Source organism: Mustela nivalis, assembly GCF_964662115.1.
Source record: "Mustela nivalis genome assembly, chromosome: 8".
Lineage (NCBI taxonomy): Eukaryota > Metazoa > Chordata > Mammalia > Carnivora > Mustelidae > Mustela > Mustela nivalis.
In genome coordinates, this window is record NC_139027.1 from 75,612,892 (window position 1) to 75,640,206 (window position 27,315).

The 27,315-nt window shown below is 38.6% G+C and overlaps 1 protein-coding gene and 1 long non-coding RNA gene across 6 annotated transcripts in view; both read left to right on the top strand.

Moving 5' to 3' along the window:
* The first annotated feature begins 990 nt into the window (after positions 1-990).
* LOC309870798 lies at positions 991-8,768 on the top strand. Its single transcript, XR_014314824.1, has 4 exons — positions 991-1,170; positions 6,651-6,773; positions 7,477-7,658; positions 8,538-8,768. It is a non-coding gene; the product is annotated as an uncharacterized lncRNA (long non-coding RNA).
* Positions 8,769-14,490: 5,722 nt separating this feature from the next.
* PLEKHH2 (pleckstrin homology, MyTH4 and FERM domain containing H2) overlaps positions 14,491-27,315 on the top strand; it is a 120,645-nt gene continuing 107,820 nt past the window's right edge. For all 5 annotated transcript variants that reach the window (XR_014315941.1, XM_082746743.1, XM_082746746.1 and 2 more), the window contains exons 1-2: positions 14,491-14,609; positions 21,541-21,670. Coding sequence is in view for 4 of the 5 variants with exons in the window: in XM_082746743.1 (XP_082602869.1) it covers positions 21,548-21,670 (123 nt within the window). In the remaining variant the exon portion in view is untranslated. The remainder of the gene's footprint in view (positions 14,610-21,540; positions 21,671-27,315) is intronic.

The following is a 27,315-nucleotide window of genomic DNA, read 5'->3' on the forward strand; positions in this document are numbered from 1 at the left end:
GTCTATTGCTTTTTAATGCAGAATTGACCCTTACTGTGTTACTGATGACCTCTAGATCCTGTTGATAGCAATATCCATATAAACCATGAAAGAAAGCAGCTAAGAAAGAAAAAATGTGAAGCACTGGTTAGAACCAGTAAGAAATGCAACCAGGAAGAAAGAGCAACAGTAGAATAGAATGGTCTAGGATGACACAGATAGAAAAACAGAGCACAAAAGAAAAAGTTCTTATAGTCAGAAGGAAAGTAGGTTGTTGGGGTTTTTTCCCTCCACTAAGAGGTAATTCTTATAATGTTAAAATTCTTCAATAGTACCTGTTATATTGAAAATGTTTCAAGAGATCAGTTGGTTTCATTGCTTTAAAATAGGTTTGAAGAATTATTTTATAATATGAAAGATTAACACTAAACTTCAAAGTACAGAGTCACCATATGAATCAGTTTAAGTGAAATTTGTTTGGATACTTGGCTCCTGATGTCATGGAAAAGGGATGGAAAATGTGAAATTCACAATACCTCAAAGGAGAGAATGATCTGCAATCTACCATGGAAATTTACCTTTGGGACAAAGTAAACCAAAATTCGGGGATAAAAGCATTGCCCACCAAACTTTAAGAAAGCAAGCTACATGGCAATACTTCAAATTCCAATAATGTCTCTGAGAAAAATGAGAAGCCACACAGTATCTTTCCGACATACTGATTTCCATCATACATCTTTGTCACTTTCCACATCTTTTTAAATAGACACATTCTTGTTAGGGAAATTTGAATATAATCTACATCATTTGATATCGTGATAGGGTATTTAAGGAATAATACTGCAGTGGACCCAGAGGTCTTCAGGGAAGGACTTGCTGCCCAGGCTGCTCATAATTTGGTGACCAGCTGTCACTCCTATCAGGATTTCCCTAAATTTTTGCCACGTCCAAGCACAGACCCTTCCATCCAACTATTGATAAACTGACAGCATTCTTGGTATATTTCAGGTCTCTGTGGGAGAACTCCGATTGAGCTCATATGTGCTCAAGGACTCCCTGTGGCATTTCCTGAGGCTTTGGGGAGCCTACATCACAGTTCTCTCTCCAATCCTGCATCCTCACGTCCAACAGAAAAGTGGTCCCTGGGGCACCTGGCTGGCTCAGGTAGTTAAGTGGTTGCCTTCGGCTCAGGTAATGATCTCAGGGTCCTGGGATGGAGCCCTGCCTCAGGCTCCCTGCTCAGCCAGAAGCCTGCTTTCCTCACCCCTCTGTTCCTCCCCCCAACTCTTGCCCACGCTTGCTCTCTCTCTCTCTCTCTGCTCTCTCTACCAAATAAATAATCTTTTTTTTAAAAAAAAGGTGGTCCCTAATAAATATCCTGAATGTAAGCCCTGTCTCACAGAACACAGATGTTTTCACAGAACTGATGGAAGACATATATTAACAAGTTTATGGAATAAGACATATTTGTGGTTCTTCACCTCTTTTACTAGTTAAACAACAGCTAGAACATGGATAGATGGATGGATGAATGGATAGATAGATAGGCAGAATAGATATACCAATAGATCTTTGTCTATATTAATTTTCACTCTGCAGTCATTCCTTTTCTGATGTAGGATGGTCATTGGATTTTCCAGTCATTACTCCTCAAAGTAACAGAATCAGGAAATGACATTCAGAAACAGAACTAATTATTCACTCATTCATTCATTCAACAAATATTTAGTGAGTGCATTACTCTCTGCCAGGCCCTTTACTGTGCCTACTGCTGAATGATACAAAGTACACTGAGACATGTTTTCTGTTCTCTAAGGAATTCCATCTAACATTGCCAAGGGTTAGAACAGAGGAAAACACTCACTGATTATAGGGATAGGACAAAGAAGAAAGTGATTATTTTGGCTTTTGTGAGGCAAGAGAAGCCACACAGCCAACAGTTTTTCAGGATTTAGAAGTGACTGTGTGGTAAATAGGTGGCATTCCAACCGTTCCCAGCAGAGGGAACAACACACGCAAAGACTTGAATACACGAAACAGATCAGAGCCTTTGGGGAGGGTGAGTCTTCAGCCTGGCAAATACTCTCACTATTCACCCTTTTCCAAGAATGAAACACTCTTGACTCTCCTCATTTCCCACCCGAGTTAACTCCTGTCTTTTGTGTCTTTGTTAGAACAGTATTTCCTCCAAGAAGTCTTCCCTGATTCCCTTGAAACTGGATCACATGAGTCTGCTATAGGGTCCCACCTGTCCCAAGTGTCCAGGACTTCCACCTTTCACAGCCTTCATTATCCTGTGCTTTAACGGTCAATTTGCTTATCATTTGCCTCTGACTAGACTGTAACCTCACTGTGCATCATCAGATCGCAGCATAGTGCTTAAAAGAGAAAAGGTACCATTTGTTGAATGACTAAATCATACAAGTCTGGGAAGGTATATTTTATGTATTTAACAAACACTTATTCGATGCCAATTATGTACTAGACATCTGTAGGCACTGGAAATAATAATAATAATAATTCTACTGCAAAAAACAAGTAATAGACAAACTGCTATAAGGTAATACTAAGCAGGATGGGGAAGGAGAAGGTTCTCATTTATTTCATATAAGGTAATCACGAAAGACTTCACGCATGAGGTTATATTTGAGCAAAGTCCAAAAGGAAATGAAAGAATGAGCTATAAATATTTGACAAATAGGAGATACATTAGAAACATTCACAATTCTTGGGGCGCCTGGGTGGCTCAGTGGGTTAAAGCCTCTGCCTTCAGCTCAGGTCATGATCCCAGGGTCGTGGGATTGAGCCCCGCATCGGGCTCTCTGCTCAGCAGGGAGCCTGCTTCCCCTCTCTCTCTGCCTGCCTCTCTGTCTACTTTGATTTCTGTCTCAAATAAATAAATAAAATCTTTAAAAAAAAAAAAAAGAAAGAAAGAAAGAAACATTCACAATTCTTAAAATTACACCACTGTTGCTGGCTTTATACCATGGCTAATTTCTCTCAGCTATTGTGAGTAATGCCATGAAGGATTTTGTTAAATTCTCCCTTTTATTGTGGCTATCTCTTTAGGCGCTACCTAAACATCTCAAGGTTCTTTCTTTCACAATCCATTTTATAAGGGTTCCTGTAGTGGTCAAGAGATCTCTTTGTTTCTAAAGCATTTTGAAATTATAGGCTAACCCAAACAATGTCCACTATCAGTTCAAATATTTTATGGTTTGTTTGTTGACAGGCTTGGGAAAGAGCAACAAATATGGCCACTGAACTTGTTTCCTTTCTGGGAGAAGCTTGAATTTCCAGGGTCAATTCAAGTCTGTGATAGCCTCACCTCTTTGGCAATTTTTAGTTTAAGTATAAACAATTACAAAATTATGTCAGGGATATGCAAGGAAGTCTCTACAAGGTCTGTAAGGGACCAGGAAAGTTCTGTGGTAGGGATTAAGTCATCACAGGATTTTCTTTTTCCATGGAAAGGAAGGACAGTGGCTATGTTAGTGTTGCAGTGATATGGAAAGGGCAGCACAGTTTTGTTTTAAAAATTAGGTGGTGGGGCACCTGGGTGGTTCAGTGGGTTAAAGCCTCTGCCTTCGGCTCAGGTCATGATCTCAGGGTCCTGGAATCGAGCCCCACATCGGGCCCTCTGCTCAGCAGGGAACCTGCTTCCCTTCCTCTCTCTCTGCCTACCTCTCTGCCTACCTGTGATCTCTGTCTGTCAGATAAATAAAATCTTTAAAAAAAAATTAGGTGGTGACCAGTTGAAAAGTGATGAACATTTTCTATCAATAGAAGAGTCTGGGGAAAAAAAAATAAAAAGAAGAGTTTGTATAGCATGGGAACCATTATGTTTAGTGGAGACCTTAAAACAAAATCAGTTGAAATTTGTACACATTTTGCTGTTGCTGTCACATTTTCAGACAAGGCAGTTATATTTTGGTTACTCAGTAAAAGACTGAAATAAGCAATAGGTCTCTGAAGATTACCAGGTATTTGAATTAATACTGCTAGTATTTATTCAGACTTTGCATCAACAAAAAGGGAAATACAAATTGTGAATCTAGAATCCTGGAAAACACATTTCGATAGTTTTTATAACAGTCTTTGTAATAAAAACTTGAGAAGTATACAATCCTAGAAAGTACACAATTACATGTGTTTGTATTTAAGAAAGATATTTTACTTAAGTATAATTTGCCCAAGAAGATAAACTCTCTTTTTAGTGTCAGGTTTTTCTTTTTCATCCTAAGTCTGACCAAAAAAAAAAAAAAAAAAAAAAAAGGAAAGAAAGAATGAAAAAACCTCTCATACAGGTTATGAATTAAGTATAATTTGGAGAATTTTAGACAAACCTGTTTATTCCTATTTTCCTTTCTTTTATAGTGGGATGGAGCAACTCTTTCTCTTATTTAGGAATCTGAAAGAGAGTTCATCATAAAAGGCATCTTAGCAGTTTTATTATTCAGAATTTGAGGCTTGAATTTTAAAAGGCAACATCAAGAATGATTAAAAGAGACATATTAATAAATATCTGAAGGCTAACAATTTGCAGCAAAGTTGTGAAAACAAAGCAATAAATAATTTCTAGGAATTTTCCTTTTTTTAGAAGTAAGGACTCTTTTTTTTTTTTTTTAAGATTTATTTCAAGTAGACTCCGAACCCAACGTGGGGCTTGAACTTATAACCTTAAGATCAAGAGTCACATGCTCTACTGACTGAGCCAACCAGGCACCCCAAAAGTAGGGACTCAAAAAGTGACTTATGACTACGTCAGGAAGCGCCAAGTGTGAGTAGAATAATTTGATGACCTCAATGATTTGTACATAAAACAAAGTACTCATTTTGTAGAAAAAAAGATCCAAATTCTAATATTACTCATTTGATATTATTCACATAACAATCTGCAGTAAAGGACTTATTGATACATCTTTATATGTACTCATTCCCACATTCATATACAAATATATGAATATGCAAATAGGTATTGACTTGAAGCATTTAACTATAGTTTTAAAATATAATTAACTTAGTAATAAAGTAAGTATATCATAGTAAATTTACCCTCTTAATAAACTATAACTTCCTTAAAAAAAAGGAAAACATGGTGCACCTGGGTGGCTCAGTGAGTTAAGCAGCTGTCTTCCGTTTGGGTCATGATCCCAGGGTCCTGGCATCGAGCTCCACATCAGGCTCAGTGGAGAGCCTGCTTCTCCCTCTACTTTTGCCTGCCATTCTGCCTACTTGTGCTCTCTACCTCTATCTCTCTGTCAAATAAGTAAATAAAAATCTTACAAAATAAAACCAGAAAAGCATATGCATTATCACTGCACCTATTTATATTTTAAAATATTATTGTATCTAGTGTAATTAAACATCTATATGGCCACATTTAACCAAAGTAACCAACATTTGTTTTCTTCAGACACAAAAGAAAACTAGGGAATTGAAAACCAAATACTGTTTATCTATTTTTTTCTCCTTCAGTATTTCATATAATTTTAACAAATTTGAGGAGGTTTCACAGACCTGTACCCCAGAAACAAATAATACATTAAATGTTAATTAAAAAATAAAATAAAAAATTTAAGGGACGGGGCACCTGGGTGGCTCAGTGGGTTTAAGCCTCTGCCTTCAGCTCAGGTCATGATCCCAGGGTCCTGGGATCAAGACCTGCATCAGGTTCTCTGCTTGGTGAGGAATCTGCTTCTTCCTCTTTCTCTCTGCCTACTTGTGATCTGTCAAATAAATAAATAAATAAAATATAAAAAAAAAAAAAATTAAGGGGCAAAAATAAATTGTGTGTGTATCATCTAAAAATATTTGCATATTTTGTTAATCTAGTGTCAATTTAAGCAATAAAGGTAACTTAATATTATGTTTAGTGACCAACAGTTTGTATGTGTTTCTTCTTTTTTTATTTTTTAAAAATATTTTATTTAGAGGGGCACCTGGGTGGCTCAGTGGGTTAAAAATATTTTTATTTGAGAGAGAGAGAGCATAAACAGGGAGAAGGGCAAAGCAAGAGGGACAAGCAGACTCCCCGCTGAGCAGGGAGCCCAATGAGGGGCTCAGTCCCAGGACCCTGAAATCATGACCTGAGCTGAAGTCAGAGGCTTAACCCACTGGGCCACCCAGACACCCCTCTCTTATTCTTCTTTTAGAAACTACCTGTTCATCCAGAGATTATTTATTAATCAAATTAATGATTTGCCTAAGATTTTAAAGTTAGTTAAAAATCTGGAAATGATAACATAGCTAACACATTAAATCCCTATCATTTGTAGTATTGTAAGAATTTCATAAAATTAAACCTTTTGAACAAACATTCATTATCATTCCATTTAGTTGAGTACAATTTTATAATATAAATTTTCACTTAAAGCAAGTTGTGGAAATGGTAATAATTAACTTAATTCATAAAACCAGGATAAAAAATTTAAGAAGTTTGAATCACAAGAAATTTAACCCTGGTCTTGAATAAAACAAACTGGTGGGCTGACATTTTTTATATGGTAAACTAATTTTTAAAGCCTCTCAAACATGACAAAAATTATTCTTTCATCTTAAAATTAAAGGCTTTTCTTCTTATCTCATAGCTGTTAAGCAGGTGAGTGTGTAAACATACTTTTTAGTGTCAACAAGAGGAAACAGTTTAATAATTTTTTTCTTTCTTTTAGATACTTTTGACTGCTTATCTGGGCTATATTCTTCGAGTGAGCACATAACCACCAAATGCATCTTTAAAATTAATTAATTTTTAAAGTCTCCCAAGAGAAGAAAAGAAACAGAAAAAACATGAGGTAACCAGCTTCAGTCAAATATGAAATTGTTCTCGTAAAAAGCTAATTATGTTCCCCGACAAGGAGGGGAAAGAAAGTTTAGATAGAGAAAAAAATAAATGTTTGATATATACACGCACAAAAGAGAGTAATATGTAGTTGGTTTGGATGAAACTTGACTCCTTGACAACTTCAATAAGCCACAAATTAAAAACGTGTGGTCTCATTAATTCTTGAAGTCCAGAAACAAAGAAGGGGATATTTCTATGGTTAAACAGAATTTTCTGTCTCTTAACAATCGAGTCAATCTCCTCAAGAGATTTTCTTTTTGTTCTAAGACACTTCTCAAATGAACAACCTCACTCATGTCAAAATTTCCCCCAAGCTGGCCACTGAATTCCAAACCGTCCCTGGTGAAATTATTGCCAGTTAGAGAAAGTTAGTTGTACAAGTTAGCAGGTAAAGAGAAAATACAAAGGCAGCAGATAAGTTGCTTGGAAGAGGTGCAGTTTTTACTGAGAAAAGCACGGGAGGATGGAATGGTCCGTAAGAATAAGGCTTGGCTAGTTTTGTGAACCTGGAGCTGGGCCAAATGCCAATTGTGCTAATCCAGAGCTGAACAGAATCTCCCAATTTAGTACAGACACAATTAGTGCATATTTGTGATTATACTAAAAACCGTAGAATTGCTATATTTTAAAGATTTTATTTATTTATTTGACAGAGAGAGACAGCGAAAGAGGGAGTACAATCGGGGGAGTGGGAAAGGGAGAGAAGCAGGCTTCCTGCAGAGCAGGGAGCTGGATGCTGGCCTCGATCCTAGGACCCTGGTATCCTGACCTGAGCCAAAGGCAGACGCTTAACAACTGAGCCACCCAGGCACCCCGAATTGTACATTTTAAATAGGTGAGTTGCATAGTGTATGAATTATATTTCAATAAAGTTGCCATGAACAAAGTCTTCCAAAAGACTATTTATATTTGAAAAATACAAGAGCATTGAAATAGTTTTTTTTAAGAGTTCTTTCTTTTTTTTTTTTTTTTAAGATTTTATCTATTTATTTGACAGACAGAGATCACAAGTAGGCAGAGAACAGGCAAAGAGAGAGGAGGAAGCAGGCTCCCCACGGAGCAGAGAGCCCAATGTGGGGCTCTATTCCAGGACGCTGGGATCATGACCTGAGCTGAAGGCAGAGGCTTAACCCACTGAATCACCCAGGTGCCCCCTAGTTTTGTTGTTTTTATACTAGTGAAAAACTAGAAACAACCTAATTGTACATTAACAAGAGAATTGTTAAATACATTAAGGCATGATCCTTTGATGGAATGTTAGCTGGTCATTAAAAATGGTTTCAGATAATACATAACAACAAAGAAAATGCTCACAATAGTATCTCAAGTGTAAAAGCAAGAGAAAACGTGTGAATTCCGCATTATCTTCTAAGGAAATCTCATTAAGGGAAAACAGTGTATAGAAATAAACACTAAATGGAAAAACAACAGCATGATAGCGTTTATGAATGATGGATTGTGGTTAATTTGTTTTCTTTGTTCTCTTTATGTTTTCCAATGAAAATGAATTTATATCGCTTTTTAATCAGGAAACGAAATGTTGTAAAACAAAAATGGCTATGGGGAACTAAAAACATGTTTTTATGCTGATTGGAGCATTTAACGGGGTAACACAGCACTAAAGTTCAAAGTACAGGGTCACCGTATGAATTTGGTTAAGTGAAGTCACAGACTTCTGAAAACAAGGATATAAGTCATTACTTTTTCATTTCAGTTGTTACTCTGAAATGCTGCTGCCAAGTCATCTCACATGACTCCAACGAGGCTCAGAGCAAACCCACCCACCTCTTGAGTTCAACACGACATTGACCCTCTTCTGTCCCCACATATGGTTCTCTCATCTGTACATTTCTCTGACTTCATCTCCCTGCTTCTCCTCACTTTGACTTGGGATCTTCCTGCTGTGTATCTGCTATCCTTCAAATAAATGCTTCATGCGAGCTGACAATAGCTTGTGTGTTCTACAGTTGTAGATTTGATTCAGTTCAGTGCCAGTCAATACCTCTTCCATGGCCCTGCCGGGTTCTCTGAAACAGCCATGCTACATCCAACAGGCAACGGTAGAAGACACCTGGGGACAGGCACTTTGGATCACATTGTGGGTTGTCTGGCTCCTCAACATCTCAATGTTAGCTGTTACAATTACGCCATCAAGAGAGATGCCAAGCCTCTCTCCTTCCAGCTGGGCAGGCTCCTTTAACCTACCTCATGGATGCCTCATTCATTCATTCATTCATTCTTTCATTCATTCATATGCAGGTTTATTCCTCCTGGGCTCAGGCAGTTCACTCTCACCCCCCACAAGGAAGTAACCAGTTCTTTCTGATTCACCAAATCTTTCCCTAGCTCAAGCCCCACCTCCTAAGCATTCTCTACTTGCTACCGCCCTGTTCACCTTTGCTTTTTCCACAGTCTTTTGAGGATCCTCTTTCATTTTACAATTATTACCTAGCACATAATAATGTCCTTGTTTTTTTTATTTTTTTTTTAACATTTTATTTATTTACTTGACAGAGAAAGACAAGAGTGGGAACAGAAGCAGGGGGAGTGTGAGAGGGAGAAGCAGGCTTCTCACTGAGCAGGAAGCCTGATGTGGGGCCTCCATCCCAGGACCCTGGGATCCTGGCCTGAGCCGAAGGTAGACGCTTAACAACTGAGTCACCCAGGCGTCCCAACAATGTCCTTATAATGGGTCTTCTCTGTAGTTCTCTGTGTCAGGGGATGTTGTAGTCAGTTTTGCTGTGTTTTTTTGTTCCTTTACTTCTGGCTTAAGCTGTCCCTTTTTGCAGTAGAAAAAGAAAGGGGGGGAGATTTTTCTTTCTTTTTAAAGATTTTATTTATTTATTTGAGAGAGAGAGAGAGAACATGAGAAGGAGAGGTCAGAGGGAGAAGTAGACTCCCTGCAGAGCTGGTAGCCCGATGTGGGACTCGATCCCAGGACTACAGGATCATGACCTGAGGCAAAGGCAGTCGCCCAACCAACTGAGTCACCCAGGCGCCTGAGAGGGGAGATTTTTTAGTTAGGAGCTGTGATACAGATCTGTACCAGAATGGCTGCCTCTGGCTGGTAAGTACTGACCCCCAAAAGAATAAATCATCAGTTCATATTTAATGCTTTTTCATACTGTCTGGGTCACTGTCTTCCTGTGTGACTCTCATGTGTGGTGTTTTTGTTTTTAACTTCATGGGTCCTGACCAAGTCATGGCTTACTACCTCTCAGTCTGCCTCAGTGGTTCTCTTCCTTTCATTTGCCCTAAAATAAGTGATCTGCAAAGCTCTGCCCCAGCATTTTTCTTTCTCCTTTGTATACACCTGTTCTTTCTCTGTGGTCTTACCAATGCCCACTAAACTCTTACCTCCACAAGTCCCGGCCTTGACAGGATCCCACTTGTGAGCTGCTCCCCACACCAGGCTGTGATAGTAGGGGCCCTGTTCACCTGATGGGGTGAGGTGAGGCTGAATGGGGTTCTGCTTTCATGGCAGACCCAAAATATTGAGCAGGCCATTACAACCTGGGTACTGGCGACACACCAACAGGCCAGGCATCTACCTCCACTAGGAAGCTTACAGCCAGCTCCGCTGGTGCTCAGAGTCTGGACATCTTAGGGTATCCCAGCCTATACCCCAGACTTGTATCCCAGTCAGCTGGGGAGAGCTTAATCCTGCCAGCTGTATTTCTTTTTCCCAATCTTCTTCCCCTTGTCTTTGATATATTTCCCCAGGTGCTGGGAATGCTAGTGTCAGAACTGGGGTTTCCACTCTACTCCGGCCACATGCTCCTTCAAGGTGGGGGTTAGTGTCTCCTCCCTCTGTTGGATGTTACGCGTGATCAGATTAAAGAGCCAGACCTGTCTTCCCAAGTCTTTACCCAGCTGCCTTATCCCTGCTTCCTCCGATCTCTCTGTCCTTGTTCCCAGTACACCAAGTGGCTGTGTGGTCGGCAATCATTCTGGAATTCACAAGAGTCCCCCCGCCATGCATATTACCTTGAAATGTACACCCAAACTCAGACCTTTCTCCCCAACTCAGCCTGACTCATCTGCTGCTGTCTCTCTTCTCAGGTTGTGCTTGACACATCTAAACCAAATCTCATTCTTTTCCAGTTAATGAATTCCTCTTCTCCTTGTTCCTCTACTTTGGTTAATCATTTCCCAGTGAAACAAAGCCTCCCAACCTTCAAATTAGTTGTTAGAATTTGTCGAATCAGTTTTTCAAAAGAAGTTGAGATGCCACATAGAGTAGCAGTTACTGTGACACCAGAATTCCCAGCTCCATCACAAAATATCTGGGTAACCTGAGGATGGTGATGGAACTTCTCTGTGCCTGGGTTGTCCCATCTGTCAGATGGGAAAAACAACTCTCCCTGTATCATAAAACTGCCATGAGTTCATATATGCTAAAGTACTTGGAAGAATGCTCATCGCATTGTGTCACCCTCCTACTATTTTTATCTATTTCCCCCCCAGAACCTTCGATTCCATGATGGCCATTCATTTCATTCCCCCTAGTTCATCTCTTCACAGAACTTGTTCCTTAGCTCCTGTTCCTTCCTCTCTCAGCTGTTCTTGCTGCATGCTGGATAGAGCTTTCTGAAGCAAGGCTTCAGTCACCACTGCTTTTCTCCATCACCTCTGGCTCTCACCGGGATGACGGAAATAGTTCCCCATCTGGTCACATTGAATCTCCTTGTGTCTTTTCTAACCACCTCCATATTTTTGTCCCATCTGATCTCCTCATATCCCTGTTCAAAACACTGTGGTGGATTCCCAGCACTCCTGGAATAATTGTAGCCCACAGCCTTGCTACTTCAAGTATGACCCTGGAGCTTGTTAGAAATGCAGAATCTTGGTTCCCATCCCAGACCTAGTACATCTGAATTTGCCTTTTAACAAGATCTCTTCCATTAAAGTTTGAGAAGCCCTGCTCTTTGAGGCCTTAGATGGTCTGGTCTTCTTTCTTCAACAGCCTGTTCCTGTTCTACTTCTCCCCTTGCTCACTGAGCCTAATTGTGTTCCTGCCTTTCTGACCTCCTTTAGGTCCTTCCAATATCCCAGAATTCTCATTACCACAAGACCTGGTACCTATGCTTCCCACAACCCATGCTGTTCCCATCATCCTTTTGCTTTTGCCTGGCTACTTCCTTCAGGCCTCAGCTCAACTGTCATTTAATCAAAGAAGGCTTTTCTGACTCCTAAAACCAGGCCAGATCTCCTTATTATTCAGTTGTAGCATCTTGTGCTTTTCCTTTAGAACACCTAATGCAATTTGTAATCATACATTTATTTGCGTGAATATTTCATGAATGCTTATCTCTCCCCCTAGACCCCAACTCTATGAAGATAGAAACCCATGTTTGTTTTGCTTATCTTTGTATTCCTCAGAATCTAGTACAGTCCCTGGAATATTTTAAGTGCTTAATAAAATATATCTATTGCCGCCTTTGTTCATTCACATGAGATATGTTTTGTATACCTACTATATATCATCCACTAGATGCTGGGTATATATTAGAAAGGAAAACCACATAGTTTCTGTTCTCATCACAGTTCAGTGGGGGGAAACAGGCAATCAAATAATCACAAATAAATATAAACATAATTTTACAACTGAGATAAATACTGTGAAGCAAAGATACAGAATGCCATGAACGTTCAGAAGGCTGGTCAGAGATATTTCCCAACTGTTGCTACTCAATACAAAAACATAAAATTCAACATGTCTTTTCCTTTTTAGAACAGCTTTATTGAGGCTTAATTCATACATGATTCACTCATTTAAACTATACCTGTCAATGGTGTCTTGCATATTCATAGAGTTGTATAATCATCACCACAAATTTAAAGAATGTATTCATTTGCCCCAAAGAAACCCCTCTCCCCTTAGCCATCCTTCCCATCCTCCCCTGCCCTTTACCACTACTAATCTATTTCCTGGCTCTATGAATTTATCAATTCTGGACATTTCATGTAAATGAGATCATATAAAATGTGATCTGTTGTGACTCACTTCTTTCACTTAGTATAAAACTTTCAAAATTTATCTATGCTGTAGCATTTATAAATACCTCATTTCTTTTTATTGCTAAATAATATTCTATTGTATCATGTGTTTTTCTTAGCACAGCCAGAAACAGGAAGCCATTTTACTGTATTTGCCATAGCCAAACAAATTGTTTGTCATGTTTCTAGAAAAAGGTGACAGTAAGTAAATGTTGGCTGAGATTTACAAGTGTGGCCGCCTTGTTTAGAACACTTCTTTTCATGAGTGACTTTATTCACTCAGCTCTCTTAGTCTGTTTAGTATTCTGACTCACAAACGGAAGTGATTCTATTTTGGCATTCTTTCTCTCTTTCTCCTGCACTTAGTTCTTTGGTCTCTACTGACTTGCTGCCTTAAATTATGCAAGTTACTTAAACTCTGTTTATTTAACTCCTGCATGCTCTGAAAAAATAGGCCCGGTCCAGCCTGCTTGTTTGCCAAAGCTGTTTGGAGACAATTTTTCATATGATATGCATCATCAGCTCCCACAGAAGGCAAAAGGAATTTGATGTGTGGGGGTAGTCTGGGATTCAGTCCAAAATTAGTGCTCATCTGGAAGAAATATGGAAGCCTGATACTTGCTTACTGGTCTTTTAGTTGTACTCACTGATTGCCTTGCCTCTAAGGAACTTTGTAAATCTTTATCTCTTTTATGTGTTTTCTATGTAAGGTGAGATAAGCTTTAAAAAAAAAAAAAAAGATGGTAATGGAAAAAGCCTTCTGACATTCTTTATTGGCCAACTGTGAACCAAAGAGAGTGATTTGTCTAACCTGGCTTTATGACCTGCAGAATTACCCATGATATTCAGGATTCTGATTTTCCCCCTTGAGACTGTCCTTGCCAGACCCCATCTTGGGATGTAAAATCCAATTAGATTAAAATTCTCACTCATCCACTTATTCAGGGTTCTGCGCTGGGTGCCGAGGAGGCTGCAAAAAGAAAGAAAATGAATCCCTGGTTTCAAAGAGCTCACAATTTAACGGAGAGATTAGAAGCAGTACATGAGGCCGAATGAACTAAGTGCCAAGAGGAGTAGAAACAAGAGAAGAGATTATTGCTAGGAGGGCTGACAGGAATGGTTACAAGGAGATTATTTGAGCTATGTCTCAGAGGACAGTTAGAATTTTTAAAGGGGACGTAGGAAATAGCAGGTAAACGTTCCAAATGGACTTCCCTGAGGTGTGTGAAGGGCAGCTCTAAAAAATTAAACCTGCATAAGTAGGACGGAGGCCTCGAATACTAGCCCAGGGAGTCAATTCTTGATAATTTAAGCAAAAGAAAGCCAAAGAAATCTTTAGCAGGGCGCACATCAAAAGTGCATTCCAGGACAGTTAACCCGGCAAGAGGGTAAAGGATAGATTGACAAGAACAGAGACTTCAGGCTGGGAGACCAAACAGGTGGGTGCTGAGCCGCGGCAGAGAGAAGGAGATGACTGCGACGACACCCTCTGAGCTGAACGTGTGGCGAAGACTGGGGGCAGAAAGTCCAGGACAGAACTCCCTCCTGAGGCAGGGCCTGGGAGGAGTCCAAATTATAGTCACACCCCCAGGTGACGCCAGAGGATCGTCCGCGATTCCGATTGGCTACTGATACTGCCAGTCTTAGCAGAAGGTGGTGCCTGCCCCCCGCCCCCTCCCGGCCCTCTCCGGCTCGGAGCTGGGCTGGCGCCCACGGAGAACCCCGAGAACCCTGCGCCAGGCGCGGCCAGGACCTCGGGCACTGCAGCAGGGGGCCCGCAACAGAGGTAGGCAAATGGAGAGGGCCGTGAGCTTAGGGGCGATCCCAGCGGCTCAGATGCCGGGATCCCCGCCCCCTCGAGAGTGTGCAGTACCGGGGGGCTCGCCGCGCGGAGGCTCGGGGCGGCGGGCAGAGCTGGCGGGCGGGGACCGGGACAGTGGAGCGCGTTGACGCTGAATGGAGTGGGACTGGCCCCCGCGCCTCGGTACTCGGTGTTGCCCTACTCGCTGCCCCCAGGACTGGGGTCTGGGCCGGAGGCGGTGGCCGGGGACTCCTCGCCCCCTGTTCTCCGGTGACGTTTTGTTTGAAAATGCGGGCTCCGGGTGTGTGGCGCGGCGCTGGCTGTCCTTGGGGGTGGGGGGCGCAGACGGCAGTCGCGTGTCCCTGCGCCCTGTGGCCGGCGCAGCTAGGGATGCTGCGGCTCGGCCTCGGCTTCCTGGGAGCCGCGCTGTGATCTCGGGGCTGAAACTCCTCAAAACTTGAAAGAACCATTTTCTGTCCCTCGAGTTGCCCGAATGTCAGGGTGCCCTTAGGTGACCTGCCGTGAAACTGCGCTGGCCCTGAAGTTATTAGACCTCTTCTTAAAAGACGGAGCGTTTGAGTCATCGATTTTGATGCGCGAAACTCCGTGGGAAGGGCAAGTCGGACGCTTCGCGCGTAAAAGCTTTGGTGCTGTGCTACCTGCAGGGTCCCTGTTTTCTTGCTGAAAACGCAAGTCCCAAGCCTCGACCGCGCCGCGGTGTGTGTCCCCGAGGAGCTGTGGAGTGGGGAGCACGGGGCTGCTTCGGGCAGTGCCACCGAAGGGCGGGCTTAGCCCAGGTGGAGCTGGTTGGTGGTCCCGAGGCTTCTCAAACAAGGCATGCCTCGGTGTGGTCTGTGTGGTGTTCGAGAAAGAGACCCTTTCTGCTTTGGAAAAGAAATAACACAATTACCTGGCCGAGTGAAGCCGTGCCTTACGAGGAGAGAATTAAAGAATGGGAGTGGCTAACCCGGAGTTTCATCAGGATAAGCCTAAATAGAGGAATTCTTTCTTTTCTTTCCCTTTCTCTTTTGGGATTTGGAAGAGAAACAGGAAGTCAGAGATTCGGAGAAAGGAGCATTCACTCCGTAATTGTAAACAGTTTATTTTGTGTCAGTAAATATTTCCCAAAGTCGTGGGGCGGCGGGGAGGTGGGTGTTTGGAAAACCAAGACATCCTGTCCACCGCAGTTAAGATAGATTACTTTCAAATTCAAAATCTAGAAATGATACTTATTTAGCAGATGGTAAAAAGCCATACAGTTATTTTCTGTAAAGTCAGTGGTAATGGAAAACGATAAGGGATGTTGTTCAAAGTTAGAATCTTTACTCAAGATGGTGTATTAATACAACAGTTACTTTGTACTAACCGAAATTGCAGAATGAAATGAGGAAATCAGGTGTCTAGACCTCTGGGGGACCATGAGCCAACCAATCTGTAGTTTAGAATTTTTAAAAATTATGACCCTATTAATAGGGAATGCAGACATTAGATGCCAATTTAATAATATTCTTCAGGTTTCTCTACTTCATTGTAAAATACTTCATTGTAAAATATATAATGAGCATAACTAAAGATATGAATAGGTATGTTTTACTTAGAGTTTATTTATTGTGTCATTTTCATAGCAAAGTCGTCTTGGTAAGATATATGTATGAACTTGCCGTATTTGCGGTTAAAACATTTCCTCTAAATCATTTGAGTTAACGGTGGAATTCTTGGCAGGGATAACTACCAACAATGGATAATTAAATTTGTAAAGGCTGACCTACTAAACATCCATGTACACTGTTACTTTTTTAAATAATTATTTTTGTTTTTTAATTTTGGAGTGGAATATTCTACAGCATAAAACAAAGCCCAGAGTTCATGAAGAAAATGATTGTTACACTTTACTACATATTTAAATAAGATTTTTTTCTTTGTGTGTATTGCAAACAAGTTTTAAAAGACAACAGATGTGTGGGGAATAATTGTGTAAATAAATGTGTGACGAGAATGTTTGTATCTATATTGCTTTCTTAAAAAATTATTTTTTTAAACATTTTATTTATTTATTTGGTAAAAAGATCACAGGTAGGCAGAGAAAGAGGGGGAAGCAGGCTCCGTGCTGAGCAGAGAGCCTGATGTGGGGCTCAATCCCAGGACCCTGAGATCATGACCTGAGCCGAAAGCAGAGGCTTAACCCACTGAGCCACCCAGGCACCCCTTAAAAAATTATTTTTATTTGTGTATAGTTGACACATAATGTTACATTAGTTTCAGGTATAAAACATAGTGTTTTAACCGCTCTATACAACTGTTACTTTTTCTTTACTCATTTGTAAGTGAATGCTCTTTTTAAAATTGGGGTATAATTCATGAGCCATAAAATTTAGCTTTTTAAAAGTGCACAGGTCAGTGGCTGTTAGTATATTCATGAGGTTGTACAGCTATCAGCATTATCTAATTCTGGAATAATTTTGATAACTCCAAAAAGAAACCCCAAATTCATTAACTGTTGATCACCGTTGCCCTCTTCACAGCCTTTGGCAACCACTAACTTAATTTTTGTCTCTTTGATTTACCTATTTCATGTAAATGGAATCATATTATACATGGCCTTTTATGTCAGGCTTCTTTTACTTGGTATCTGGGGTAACTGTCATTGCATGTATTAGTACTTTATTATTTTTTAGTACTTTATTCTTTTTTGTGGCTGAATAATATTCCAGTGTATGGATATACCACATTTTATTTATCCCTTCATCTGATGATGGACACTTGGATTACTTCCACTTTTTGGCTATTTGAAAAATGCTGCTATGAACATTTATATACAAGTTCTGGTGTAGACTTATGTATTCAGTTCTCTTGGGTATATACTTAGCATTGGTGTTGCTGTGTCATATGGTAACTTTATGTTAAAATTTTTGAGGAACTGTTAAACTATTTACCAAAGCACCTATACCATTTTTACATTCCCAATAGCAAATTATGAGGGTTCCAATTTCTCCACATCCTCACCCACACTTGTTATTATATGTCTTTATTATCATAACCATCCTATTTGTTGTGCAGTAATTGTCATGATTTTAATTTGCCTTTTCCTTTATGCCAATGATGTTGAGCATCTTTTCATGGGCTTATTAGCCATTTGTATATTTTCCTTAGAGAAAGGTCTGTTTAGATCCTTTGCCTACTTTTTATTGTTGAGTTGTAAGAGTTCTTTATATATTCTGGATAAAAGTCTCTTAGATATATGATTTGCAAATATTTTTCTCCCTTCTCTGGGTTATCTTTCCAATTTCTTGATGGTGTCCTTTGAAATAAAAGTTTTAAATTTTGATTAAGTCCAATTTATCTATTTTCTTTTTGATTACTTATGCTTTGGATATCAAATCTAAGCAAGTGTTGCCTAACTTATGGTCACAAAGATTTACCCCTATCTTTTGTTCTAAGAGTTCTTGAGCTTTGGCTCTTACATTAGATCTTTGATACATTTTAAGTTTGTTTCTGCATATGTTATGATGGAGGGGGGGTCCAAATTCATTCTTTTGCATGTGGATATCCACTTCTCTAGCACCATTGTTGAAAAGACTATTCTTTTTCAGTTGAATGGTTTTGGCACTCTTGTCAAAAATCAATCAACTATAAATGTGAGGTCTTATTTTTGGACTCTTGATTTTATTCCATTGATCATATGTCTGTCTTTATGGCAATAGCATACAGTTTTGACTACTGTAGCTTTGTAGTAATTTTTTGAAATTGGGACATAAAGAATCTCAAGATTGTTTTGACTATTTTGGACTTGAATTTTCATCTGAATTTCAGATCAACTTGCCAATTTTTACTAAAAAAATGCATTTGGAATTTTGAGAGGGATTGAATTGAATGTATGTGTCCATTTGCAAGTATTGGCATCTGCAAAAAGTCTTCCAATCCATGACATAGATGCCTTTCATTTAATTAAGTCTTCTTTAGTTTCTTTCAATGATCTTTTGTAGTTTTCAGAGTACAAGTTTTAACACTTCTTTTGTTAAATCAACTAAGTATTTTGTTATTTTTGATACTATTACTTGTGGAATATATTCTTGATTTCATTTTTGGATTTTTTTTCTTGCTAATGCGTAGAAAAACAATTGATACAATTGATTGTATTTTTTTTAAAAGATTTTATTTATTTATTTGACAGAGAGAGAGATCATAAGTAGGCAGAGAGGCAGGCAGAGGGAGAGAAGGAAGGAGGCTCCCTGCTGAGCAGAGACCCCGATGCAGGGCTCAATCTCAGCACCCTGGGATCATGACCTGAGCTGAAGGCATAGGCTCAACCCACTGAGCCACCCAGGTGCCCCCAACTGATTGTATTTTGATCTGGCTTCCTGAAACCTTGCTGAACTCAAGTAGTTCGAATAGATTTTTAGTGAATTTCTTAGGATTTTCTATGTACGAGATGATGACATCTGAAAAGAGAGATAATTTAGTTTTCTTTTTCCTTTTTCCTTTCTTCTTTTTAGTTGAATATCTTGTATGTGTGAGGCCTAGAGATACATTTAGTTTTCAAACTGGATTTTTTAAAAATTTTCTGGCCCTGGCTAGAACCTCTAGTACGACATTGGCTAGAAGTGGTAAAAGGAGACATCCTTGTCTTATTCCTGGTCTTTGGCAGATCGGTCATTTATCATTAAGTATGATGATAGCTGTGGGCTTTTTGTAGGTGCTTTTTATCAGGCTGAAGAAGTTCCCTTCTATAACGAGCTTATGGAATGATTTTATGTTGAATTTTGTCAAATGTTTTTCTCTGCATTGAATGAAATGATTATGTGGTTTTTGCCTACTACTCTATTAATATGGATCACTGTATTGATTTTCATTTGTTGAAAAATATCTGCCTTTATGTTATTTTTTAAACTGTAGAGATTTTACAGTAGAACATATACAAGTTATTTTAAATATAGAGCAAAAAAAAAAATTCACCAACATGAATTAAACTCCTCTTGTTTAACAGTATCAGTACATTTCTGTGCAAAAATACAAGTGATTCAATACTTAACAGCATCTCTTTCAGGACTTTTTATTCTATAATATTTCATCCATATTTTCTTTCTGTGTCCACTCAAAAGCTAAGGAGAAAACAAACAAAGAAAAAGTTTGTGACTGACAAAGTTTGTCCATTATCTATTCCTACATCACTGATAGTAAAGGCTAAAGTGGGGAATGAGAAAGGCCATTAGCAAGGTTGATATCCTTAGAAGGAACTCAGAAAACAATGGTGTGAGCCTCCTATAAAAACAAAGAAATGAAAAGGAAATGATTTCCAATTTACACTTAAAAGTTTCCTTGAAATTGTGGCTAGAATTTAGGAGCATATGGAGGTTTTGATATGGTTGGTGGTCTTAATAAAGTTGTAGCCTCTGTAAAACAACTCTACTTTTACTTATTTCTAAATTTTTGAATGTTAATGTCAGTATTAATGTGAAAATTGGTTTAAGCACAAAATAATATTTATACTAAGAATAATCATCTTTTGTGGGTTTTTAGCAACACTAAGTTTTTAAAAACTTGTGTAGGTCTAAGAGGACTATATTACACTAAATACTGAGAAAATCAACTTGGTTGATGTGTGAGGGACACATATTTTTGGAAAACAAAATAATGGTTCACTTCAGCTGCAGATCTATCCTGCAGTTCTCAGAGTTTTGCTGTCATGTATATGCTGAGACCAGGGCTTAGCTCCTTGTGGAAATCCACTCCTAATGCAAATTTTATTTGTTCAAAGGTAGGGCAATTCAGAAATACATCATCAAGCCATTTATTCTGACGACCAAATGAAACATTAACATTTAAAACAGCGTTTATGAGTCCCAGAACCAGAAACAATGAAGTTATAGGTTTTTGCACCTTATAATTTCAAAACCAGTTCCCCTGTCTCCTGCCTTCCCTCTTACAGGGCTTTTCCCTGGAATTTACCTCTTCCAAAAGCAAATTATTATTATTATTTCCATTAATGTCATGGAAAACACTGATTCCAGATTTACTTAATGTAGGTGATTCCAAATTTTTTTTATAAACATATAATATATTTTTAACCCCCAGGGTACAGATATGTGAATCACCAGGTTTATACACTTCACAGCACTCACCATAGCACACACCCTCCCCAATGTCCATAACCCCACTCCCCTGGTGATTCCAAATTTTATATTTATATCTTTTCTTATGCCAGGAAAAAACCTATACAAGTATGTCCAAAGTCATAATACTTTGCCCAGTTAACTATGCCAAAGGATTTTTGGCTTGAAAGAGAGCTTGGACCAAGGTAAATTTAGGGTGATGGTAAGTAATGATTGCAATATAAATCTAACTTATAATTGTAGGGCTATTAATGAATTTTCTTTGATTATTCTATCATGCTACCAACTGAATCAAATTGAGATATTCCTGTAAATTTAGGAGTGTGGTGAAATTATGAGCTGAAAGTTTAAAGAATTATGAGCTGAAAGGTTAAAAAAATGTTTTATCTGTTGGGCAGAGTTAAAATAATGCCAATAGTCTGTGTTTGGGTGGTGCTATTATTCTGTCCAAAGTAGTGTTACAAATAGCAGTATTTAATTTGTTTCCCCAATATACTCAGGGGGAATGATGGTTGGTTATTATCAGTGTCCTGCTTTTTCAAGATTGGTTAAACTGAGACATGGAAAGGATAACGTTACATAGAAAAGTTGAATAATAAACACATTGGGGCTCCAACCCTGGCCTCCTGTCTCCCACTAAGTTTTTTTCCATGAGCTATATAGCCAGTTCTGAAATTTATCTGAGAATGTATAAAATTTATACGTGGATATCATTAGATGATAACTAGAGTGTGTACATGGGATGATGTAATGAATTATCATGAATGCTAATGGGTATTACGTTGTTTGAATGCCTTCTTTTCTAGAGTAAATATGGCAGAGCTTTCTGAGACAGAAGGACCAGTAGACTGGAAAGAACGATGTGTAGCTCTGGAGTCTCAGCTCATGAAATTTAGAGTTCAAGCAAGCAAGATAAGAGAGCTCTTAGCAGAGAAGGTAAGCTTTTCTCTCCAAACTTTGTTGTTCAACAGCAGCTGTTTGGGGCATATTTCACTTATATTATATAATCTCAGTATTTTGGGGGGGGTAATCATTTTTTAAATAAAGAACATAATTTAACTTTCTGTCAGGACTTTGAAGTTATTCTCGACATATCCTTTTGCCAGTTTCAGAGTGAGTTGGACATTAGCAAAAAGCATTTGCTGATACTAGTGGAATATGTAAGAATTGTGTGTATTTGATGAATGGGGAGTTCATTCATTCCAGAGAGAAAAGCTGTAATTTATATGATTTTTATTAGAGGTGTGTGACAGCATTTTAATTTATTAAATGTTAAGGAAAATCATGTTTAAAGTGATTATAGAAGAATATTCCCCCTTTGATAGTAAAATATGTTTATACTGTATTTGAAAGTATGCATCTGTTTAGTAATTTGTATTGACTAACTCCATGTCACTAAACTATGGTCTGGGCTAGAATTGAGTTTAATATAATTATATGCTTCCCTTAATAGTTCTAGTCATGTAATTAAAATTTCATCTATGTCATAGGAATTTTTTCACATATATATGTGTAAAACTCATGGATTAATTCGTTCATTCATTTGTTCATTCATTAAACAAATATTCACTGAGGGCTCATTTTGAGTCATACACTCTTTTTTTTTTTTTTTTTTTTTTTTTGGTGAAACCCAAAGTTTATTCTTTACAGACTGTGATAGTTTTTTTTTAATTAATTTTTAAATTTTTTTATAAACATGTATTTTTATCCCCAGGGATACAGGTCTGTGAATTGCGAGGTTTACACACTTCACAGCACTCACCAAAGCACATACCCTCCCCAATGTCCATAACCCCATCCCCCCTTCTCCCAACCCCCTTCCCCCCAGCAACCCTCAGTTTGTTTTGTAAGATTAAGAGTCACTTATGGTTTGTCTCCCTCCCAATCCCATCTTGTTTCATTGATTCTTCTCCTACCCACTTAAGCCCCCATGTTGCATCACCACTTCCTCATATCAGGGAGATCATATGATAGTTGTCTTTCTCTGCTTGACTTATTTCGCTAAGCATGATACGCTCTAGTTCCATCCATGTTGTCGCAAATGGCAAGATTTCATTTCTTTTGATGGCTGCATAGTATTCCATTGTGTATATATACCACATCTTCTTGATCCATTCATCTGTTGATGGACATCTAGGTTCTTTCCATAGTTTGGCTATTGTGGACATTGCTGCTATAAACATTCGGGTGCACGTGCCCCTTTGGATCACTACGTTTGTATCTTTAGGGTAAATACCCAGTAGTGCAATTGCTGGGTCATAGGGCAGTTCTATTTTCAACATTTTGAGGAACCTCCATGCTGTTTTCCAGAGTGGCTGCACCAGCTTGCATTCCCACCAACAATGTAGGAGGGTTCCCCTTTCTCCACATCCTCGTCAGCATCTGTCATTTCCTGACTTGTTGATTTTAGCCATTCGAGTCATACACTCTTCTTAATGCTATACTTACATCTGTGAACAAGAAAACCCATACTTCTGTTTGCAGAGAACCTGGATTCTCGACCTGTCCTGTCCAATACGGCAACCACTGGCCACAAGTGACTATTGAGCACTTGAAATGAAGCTAGTGCAAATTGACATGTGTTGCAAATGTAAAATACACCTCAATTTCAAAGATTTGGCATGAAAAAAATAATGTAAAATATCTTAGCAATAATTTTCATATTGATCACATGCTGAAATAACATTTATGATATTAGATTCAATAGAAAAATACTAAGATTAATTATATTTATTTCTTTTTACTTTTTAAAGATAGTTACTAGAAAATTTTAAATTACATATGTAACTCACATTGTATTTCTTTTTTAAAAGATTTATTTATTTTTAAAAATTTTAAATTATTTTTTACATTCTAAATTCAGGGTAGTTAACATACAGTGCTGTATTAGTTTCAGGTGTACAATATAGTGATCCAACAGTTCCACATGTTACTTAATCCTCATCAAAGCCAAGTGCACTCCTAATTCCCTTCACCTGTTTCACCATCCTCCAACCACCTCCCCTCTGGGAACCATCTGTTTGTTCTCTATAGTTAAGAGTCAGCTTTTCATTTGTCTCTTTTTTTTTTTCCTTTGTTCTTTTGTCTTGTTTCTTAAATTCCACATATGAACGAGATCATATGGTATTTGTTTTTCTCTAACTTGTTTCACTTAGCATTATTCTCTCCAGACCCATCCAGTTGTTGCAAATGGCAAGATTTCATTCCTTTTTATGGTAGAATAATATTCCATTGCATATCTTTATCCATATTTCAGCTGCTTCCATAGTTTGGCGATAATGCTGCAGTAAACATAGGGATGCATGTATCTCTTCCAATTGGTGTTCTCATATTCTTTGGGTAAATCCCCAGTAGTGCAGTTACAGGATCATAGGCTTGTTCTATTTTTAATTCTTTGAGGAGTCTCCATACTATTTTCCACAGTGGCTGTACCAGTTGATTTTCCACCAACAGTGAATGAGGGTTTCTTCTTCTCCCCATCCTTGCCAACACTTGTTTCTTATAATTTTTGTTTTAGCCATTCTGACAGGATGGCTCACATTATATTTCCATTGGAAGGTGCTGTCTAGATGGATACATAAATGGTATTAATTGTAATTCCTAACTGATCAGAAGAATTTACAGGTGCTTTCTCAAGCACTTGTTTGCATAATCCTTTGGGATGGAGACTGGTACATACATCACATATTCAAAAAAGATTGTTAATCTTTTGATTAATTGATAGCTGACAATCTCTCTCTTTTTTTTTTAAAGATTTTATTTTTACATAATCTCTACGTTCAGTATAGGACTCAAACTTACAACCCCAAGATTAAGAGTCTCATGCTCCACAGACCGAGTTAACCAGGTACCCTGCTAGCTGAGACTCTGTTAGCACAAAAGTATGCTACTAAAACCCAGGAAAACATTATCTTACATTTTTGTGCTTTAACGTCTTTTAGGTGGAAAGATTAAAATTATTCTATTCACGTTGGGTCAAAGGATGACCTAGTAATGACTTTGTGGAGTAAATCCCCAATATCAGTTGGCTTTTTATCACTATTAGAATAAAAGTTATAATCTGGGGGCGCGTGGGTGGCTCAGTGGGTTAAGACTCTGCCTTCGGCTCAGGTCATGATCTCAGGGTCCTGGAATCAAGCCCCACATTGGGCTCTCTGCTCAGAAGGAAGCCTGCTTCCCCCTCTCTCTCTGCCTGCCTCTCTGCTTGTGATCTCTGTCGGTCAAAAAAATAAATTAAATCTTTTTAAAAAAAGTTATGACCTGAAAAAAAATCCCACTTTGAATATCCCCTAAGTTAAGGAAGCTTATTCTAACTCAGTTAGTGACTCATAATTAGTCTTTTGCTCCTCTCTCTATGAAAATCATTTCCCAGATTGTGCTAATTTTTCTAGTATTTTCCACAATCCCAGCCAGTCCATACAATGATTTTATTAAGATCATCAATTATATGCTTGCTGCTATGCCTCATGGACAATTACTAGGTGTTGCCTTAGTCTTTTAGCAGTTAGCACACTGTTGGCCACAGCCTCCTTAAAATTTTCTTGGTTCCCTTGACTTCTGGATTTCTTTGTGGACTAAACAGGAGTTATGCTTACTTGGGTTTCAGTGAATTGACCTTTAAGTTCTAAATTTTATGACAACATTTGTTCTTCAGAAGGCATATTTCTTTTTTATTTATTTATTTATTTATTTATTTATTATTTTTTTAAAGATTTTATTTATTTATTTGTCAGAGAGAGAGCGAGCGAGAGCAAGCATAGGCAGACAGAGTGGAAGGCAGAGTCAGAGGGAGAAGCAGGCTCCCTGTGGAGCAAGGGGCCCGATGTGGGACTCGATCCCAGGACGCTGGGATCATGACCCGAGCTGAAGGCAGCTGCTTAACCAACTGAGCCACCCAGGCGTCCCCAGAAGGCATATTTCAACAGATTTCTTTATGAGTGCCCATTTTTCAGAATTTAAAAGTGTAATTTTCTCTGTAAGTGTATTTATTTAAAAAAGCTTTTTGATTGTTTATGTTTTTAGGTTTTTTTTTCTTTGCTGGTGAATGAATGGTGAAAGGTATATTACTTCAGAATTGCTATTGTAGGGGCGCTTGGGTGGCTCAGTTAATTAGGCGTCTGCCTTTCACTCAGGTCATGATCCTAGGGTCCTGGGATCTAGCCCCTCCTGCTTCTCCTTCTCCCTCTGCTTGCTGCTCCCCCTGCTTGTGTGAGCATGCTCCCTCTCTCTCTGCCAAAGAAATAAATAAAATCTTTAAAAAGAAATTGCTATTGTAGTTGTGGTTTCTTTGCTCCTCCTTCATTTTCTTCATCTTCTGTATTTTTTTATCTGTGACTTAGATCCTGTGACAGATCTAAGAGATGGAATTATTCAGATGTGTTTTATACAGTGGAAAGTGGACAAGTATGCCAAGTTACTCATGGTTTTCCAGTAAATATATTCAACACTAAAATGAGAATAATGTTTTTCATGTTATTTTCTGTTATGTTCCCTTACGAAATATTTTTCCCTGGATTAAAATTATCTTTGGTGCCCACCCATGTTCTAATAAAAATACCAAATATTTGTTGATTTATTATGTGCTAAGCACTTTATAGGTATAATTTATTTAATTCTTATAATAAGCTCTGAAGTAAGACATTTTCTTTTTCCCATTTTATAGACTGGGAAACTGATGCTTATTATGTGCCAGGCAATCTTCTTTATATATACGTTGTTAGAGTTTTATAGATATAAAAAAGTTAATAAACACACACACACGTACACACACACGAATCTAGCTATATGTTATAAATAATATGTATAGAAATATATTAGATATTTATGTAATATATAAGGTGCTTTATCCATATTGACTTTTTAATTCTTATAGCAACCCTATGAGGTAGGTTCTAATATTACTCTTTTTTACCCAAGAGGAAACTTAGGCACATAAAAGTTCTTTAACTTGCCCAGGTTTATGCTAAAGAGTGAGTAATGGAGACAAGAACTGAAACTGAGCATTCTGCTTTTAGAGCCTGACTGCTTAGCCCTCACCTCTATGGCTTCTCTAATCCAGTTTTATTACCACATTCCTTGCTTTCTCTGATATACTCAGCCACTCATCTATTCTGTCTTCTCCTCAGCCATGCAACATTTAAGTCCATCTCTGCTCGAGGGCAGGTATCTGTGTGTGTGTTAGGTATCTGTGTGTATGTATGTAGTAATAACAATTTACATAGCACTACATATTTTTGAAGAAAACCCTATTGCATTGCTTCTGCATGCCAACTTGAGTCAAATGTTGCATTCCAGAGGCCAGTCTGGTCCCATCCATAACCTTTGGTTTTGTGTTAGGACCAGTCTGCCCCAAGGCTTCTCCCGGATAATTCTCCAGACCTTCCCCACAAATGGATGCAGGCCCAAGGCTGAAGATTCTTGAGAGAATACTAATTTGATTCTTCAGCTCTTTGCCAGGAATTCTGGCCAGTTTTTCTTTCCTGCAACAGTTCTGGTTCTTAGTTCTGTTTTATTGGCACTGGCTATAGGCAGCTAACACTAGGTGCCAACTATGGTTCCTAAGCCTTCGCTACAACAACCAT